The sequence below is a fragment of the Pyrus communis genome, chromosome 5 (assembly GCF_963583255.1).
Source record: "Pyrus communis chromosome 5, drPyrComm1.1, whole genome shotgun sequence".
Taxonomy (NCBI): domain Eukaryota; kingdom Viridiplantae; phylum Streptophyta; class Magnoliopsida; order Rosales; family Rosaceae; genus Pyrus; species Pyrus communis.
In genome coordinates, this window is record NC_084807.1 from 18,125,716 (window position 1) to 18,130,683 (window position 4,968).

The 4,968-nt window shown below is 38.7% G+C and overlaps 1 protein-coding gene across 1 annotated transcript; it reads left to right on the plus strand.

Moving 5' to 3' along the window:
* Positions 1 to 202: 202 nt before the first annotated feature.
* On the plus strand, positions 203 to 4,650 carry LOC137735258 (uncharacterized protein At5g41620-like). Its single transcript, XM_068474668.1, has 3 exons — positions 203 to 717; positions 1,459 to 1,581; positions 2,981 to 4,650. The coding sequence occupies exons 1-3, from the start codon at positions 358 to 360 to the stop codon at positions 4,430 to 4,432; spliced, it is 1,935 nt and encodes a 644-aa protein (XP_068330769.1). The 5' UTR covers positions 203 to 357; the 3' UTR covers positions 4,433 to 4,650.
* Positions 4,651 to 4,968: the final 318 nt, after the last annotated feature.

Genomic DNA, 4,968 nt, shown 5'->3' on the forward strand with positions numbered 1-4,968 from the left:
TAGAGAAGGGATCCGGCCAGAATCCAAATCCCAATTTTGGAGGTCCCTGTCAGAATTCCTTTGATATTTTATGGCTGAGGTGGATAAACTTCGGGGTAAATCGGGGGACAAAGAAACAGGAAACATAAAAATTCACTGCGGAAAAATAGAAAAAGAAAAAGAGAAATAGATGAACAAAAATGTAGGCAGAACAGAGCAGGACAAACCTCGACCCTGTAGGTTTGAAGTAAAAGAGAGTGAAAGAAGCAACCTTGTAATCTTGAAGCACCCAAAATTAAAAGAACAAAAAAAAAGCAGAAACAAAAGCAAAATCATGGGTTAGCAAGCACAGATTGAAATTTGAATTGAGAGAGAGAGATGGAGAGAGAGGAAAAAGGTGCGGAAAGTGAAAGGAAAAAGCAAGGAGGAGTGGTGGTTAAAAAGTTGAAACGCGGCGTGTTGGTGAGGAAAAGAGGGGGGCTTTGCAGTACTCCACCACCCATTTGGAGGCTCGTCGATTTCTGTTCTCAGAGTCACAGAAAACCCACCTCAGAATTTCTCAATCCTCACTCCGCAGCGTCAGTCTCTGCCAGAAAGCTCTGTTCCTCCGTCTGGGAAATCGAGCAAATGAGCAAAGCAGGCGGTGGGCTCCACCGCAAGCAGCGGAGGAGAAATGGGGTTGGGATTTCCAGGCTTCTGGTGGAGGCTGAGAGTCCTGCTGGCTCAACTCACGACCAGGTGTGTGCGCAATTTGTGTTGGCATCGTGGGTTTTCTTTTATTAGTGTGTTTATTTTATTTTTGGTCGAATGCTTAGTCATTTTTTGTATTGTGAAGCCTGTTGTAGAAATGGAATGCTTCTTCAAGTTTTTGCTTATTTGGGATTTCTTGCTATGCTACACATTAGTCCAAAGATTGTATCTGTTTTTTGCTTCTTTGGCACATTAAGATATACAATTCCGTCGATGTGAGTTAGTCCAGTTGATTAGAGCAGTGTGTCAGCCCCTTTCCATCCAAGGTCGGAGGCTCCATAAATTAGAGTAGTCTTGTAAAAAAAACCAACAAAAGTGAGAGGCATTCTCATTATCTTATGTTTGTGTCCATTACTTTCCTCAGAACTTTCAACATTTGTGTTTGTAGTTTTACTTTATTGGGTTTATACACTTGGAAGTGCAAAATTTTTTAATTCCTTCTCTGCTGCAAATATGATTCAGAATTTTCTTTTTTTCAGAAACGAAAGTTTGAGTTGTTGATTCTTAATTGTCAAGGTTAATGTATTTGGCATAGAGCTGTCTTGTTGGAACTTTTATGCAGCAATAACATTAGGGGAAAATTGTAATGTTTGGAAGAATTGCTCGTCGTTGTGTATGACTTGATAGTTGTTATCTTATTGTTGCTGCTCCGAAATTTCAAAAACATGTGAAGGTGCTTTCATTTGTGTGTTTTGATTAATTACTGATCCTTGAACTTTCTCGTTCCAGCCAGCAAGTGCAAGCAGCTTGCGGAGGCTTATATCAGCACCACTGATACAGCACCATCAATCAGTTGAGAGCAATGGTTGTGCACTTCAACCCCTATCTCCTGCTAGTTGTAGATCATTGGAGGTGAGTAATTATGTCCTGGTAAAATAGGAAGTCGCTTCAAAGTTCAACAATAATTAGAATGAGGACTAAGAGCTGAGTTTCCATTTCTTTGAATGTGCTTCCTTTTACTAACATGGTAATCAGAATGGTTGATTCATTGAATTGTCTACTAGTGATTAAGGGTAAATTCAATTGATAAGTAGACAACACTGTAAAGTGATACGTGTTAGAAAAAATCAATGTATTAAAAGGCAGGGGCGTGGCCGAGGCGTCCAATGGATAGCAGGTGTGAGGCTTCGCCTCACGGAACCTAAAATTTAAAAAAAATATATATATATATATATATATATTATATAAGTATATTTATAACAATATAATACTTTGTAAAAACAAATATAACTATAAATAAATCAAAGATAATATCATCTTCTTTATTACTAAGTCTAGTTGTACTTGGAAACTATGTCATATAGTCTCAAAATGTTATAATTATTTATTTTATTGTAAGCAATTATAGAGAACTTCAAGGAAAATAAGGATGAATGGTCACAATTATAGGAAAATTTCAAGAAAATAAAGACTTAATGTTGCAATAATAAGTAATTTAAAAGGAAATAAAGGCTGAGTGGAGTAGTTATAGGGTATTTAAAATGATATAAAGCAATAATTATGGGAATTTAAAGGAAAATAAAGGGTTGAATGGAGTATTTATAGGGTATTTAAAATGAAACAAATGACGAAAATAAAGGGTTGAGTGGAGTATTTATAGGGTATTTAAAATGAAATAAAGGCTGAGTGGAGCAATTATTATGGAAATTTATGAGATTTGGAGAGAGAAAGTCTCTCCTTCTTCATTGAAACTAGACCGGCAGAAAACATTTCAGAAAACCTGGATTTTGAAGAAAAAAAATGCCCAGATGAACGCCTCGGATGCCCTGAGGCACGCACCTCCGCCACCCAGATGCGCTCCGGCGAAGCTTTCCGCCCACTCCCTCAAAACAGAGGCGGGAACATTGACGCCCAGCCTCAGAGGCCGCCTAGGCGCGCCTTGAGGTGAGCCTTTTAAAACACTGGAAAAAATTCATCGACATGTAGATTCCATGCTGGATAAAAATGTTTTCAAAGGACCATGTAGGTTATGACATTATGTAACTACAAGAAATCCAAGAAAGAACTTTGAGGTATGATGTATAATTCATATAAACAATGTCATCCGTACAATTAGATTACTGTTTTGAGTTCTTGACTTTCACCAAAACAATTGAGAGCTAAGAGGCATGAAATGAAGATAATTTTAATGCCTGAAAAAAGAGTTCCGTAATTATTCGTTTTGGAACAGTTACACACATTGTAGAATCAATGTTACCCATTATCTGGGTCTGATGGATTCAGATACCTTTTGGTTTTCAATTTTTTGTAGGTGGCACCTTATAAGGGAAGGATGGGCGAATCAAGTCGTAGCTTTAAAACATCCACAGAATTACTCAAAGTACTCAATCGTATCTGGACTCTTGAAGAGCAACAGGCATCTAATATATCATTGGTTGAAGCACTGAAATTGGAACTAGATCATTCTCATGCAAGAATTAAAGAGTTGTTGCATGAGAAAGAATCAGATAGGCAAGAAATGGGCAACTTGATGAAGCATGTTACAGAAAATAAACTTGTTTGGAAGAATAAGGACCAAGACCGAATCAAAGCTTCTGTCCAATTGCTTAGGGATGAGCTAGAAGGTGAGAGGAAGTTGAGAAAGCATTCAGAGAGCCTGCATTGGAAGCTAGCTCGAGAGCTCCCTGAAATGAAATCTTCTTTCTCTAATGCTCTGAGAGAGCTCGAAAGGGAGAGAAAAGCGCGTATCCTATTAGAAAACTTGTGCGATGAGTTTGCCAATGGAATAAAAGAGTATGAACAAGAGGTGCGATCCCTGAAGCAAAAGCCCGAGAAGGGTCACAGTGGTAACATCAGCTCTGACAGATTAATTCTCCATCTTTCAGAAGCATGGCTTGATGAACGGATGCAAATGAAGATGCCTGAAGCTCAGAGCGACCATGCGGAGAGGAATACAATTGTGGACAAGTTAGGTTTTGATATAGAAACCTTTCTTCAGGCTAAACGATCTGTTGATACAAAGAAAAATAGGAAGTTATCCCCAAAGGAGCTGAAGGGAAATTGCTCACGCGGGCAGTCATTAGAGTCCTTTCCTTTGAATCAGGCTACAAGTGCACCACAACATGTAGCTGATGAAGATTCCACCGACAATGATTCACACTCTGTAGACGTAAGCAAGAGTGCTAGTGGAAAGCAAATCAAGCGCGGCTCTAGACAGCGAAAAAATAATGTTGCAGAGGGCCAATATGAAGGAATAGCCAGATCTAATTCCGTGAGGGAGAAAGTATCACAGGAGAACACTAAGGCCAATAGCTTGTGTGATTTACAAGGGCAATTTGAAGAACGTATGACCAGAAGCATGTCCTATAATGCAAACAGAAGCCAATCTGCAAATAGGGAACATGGTGAAATAGTGGGAGCAGAAAATCAAGCTCTGATTGACAATCTTGAAGAATCTGAGTACCGCGATTTGATCACAGGTCTACAAGAAATACAAAGTAAACGACTTAGCACATGTGGAATGAAATCCAGTCATCCCGAAAGTAATTGTAGGGTGGAAACTTGTGTCCAGCCTGTGCATACAGGTAATGCTAGTCCAGTACAGCAATGGATGTCAAAACTAAGAACCCCAGATTTTGGGAAATCTCAATCTTCATGGGAATGGCCTCCAGGCCTCGACGAAAATACATTGATGGCAAAACTACTAGAAGCCAGGTTAGAAGCAAAGCGCTCTCGCATGAAAACTTCCAAGGGGCCTCTCTAGTTTCTCATGGTAAGCTTATAACATGAAGAATATCTGATCTTTGAATTGAGGCCAGAATCTTTGTAAACTGAGTTTCTTGTGCAAATGCCAAAACGGAGTACACTTTGTACATGAGGAAGTGTTTTGTTAATTACCTTGTACCTAGTTCTCATCCAAGTCTCCACTTACGATCAGTAAACCTCCCCAAAAACTTCGGTGACGATCTATGATTTTTAAAAAATTTCTTGAAGCTCATTCGAACAATCTAAAATCACACAATGGATTTGAACGTGGTTATTCTTATTTTTCTCTGGCTATGGATCCAGGAACCAACTAAACTCCTTTGAGATCAAATGGAACTCTATTAAGAACTATCAAGAATGTACATAGGGCAAACGTATCATCGTCAATCAAGAGGTCATACATGCTAAACAAAACACCATAACTTCACAATTACAAACTCATTATGAATACAAGATAATTCCTCAACCGTAGAGGACGCACATTCAACTAAAAAGAAAGATAATACTCACATGGATTAAATATTGCACGTTGTA

Bases quoted from the DNA above. Each gene is read 5' to 3' on its own strand.
- LOC137735258 (XM_068474668.1), top strand. From the start codon at position 358: ATGGAGAGAGAGGAAAAAGGTGCGGAAAGTGAAAGGAAAAAGCAAGGA. The intron at 718-1,458 runs GTGTGTGCGCAA...TTCTCGTTCCAG, and splicing joins CTGGCTCAACTCACGACCAG to CCAGCAAGTGCAAGCAGCTT. The intron at 1,582-2,980 runs GTGAGTAATTAT...AATTTTTTGTAG, and splicing joins CTAGTTGTAGATCATTGGAG to GTGGCACCTTATAAGGGAAG.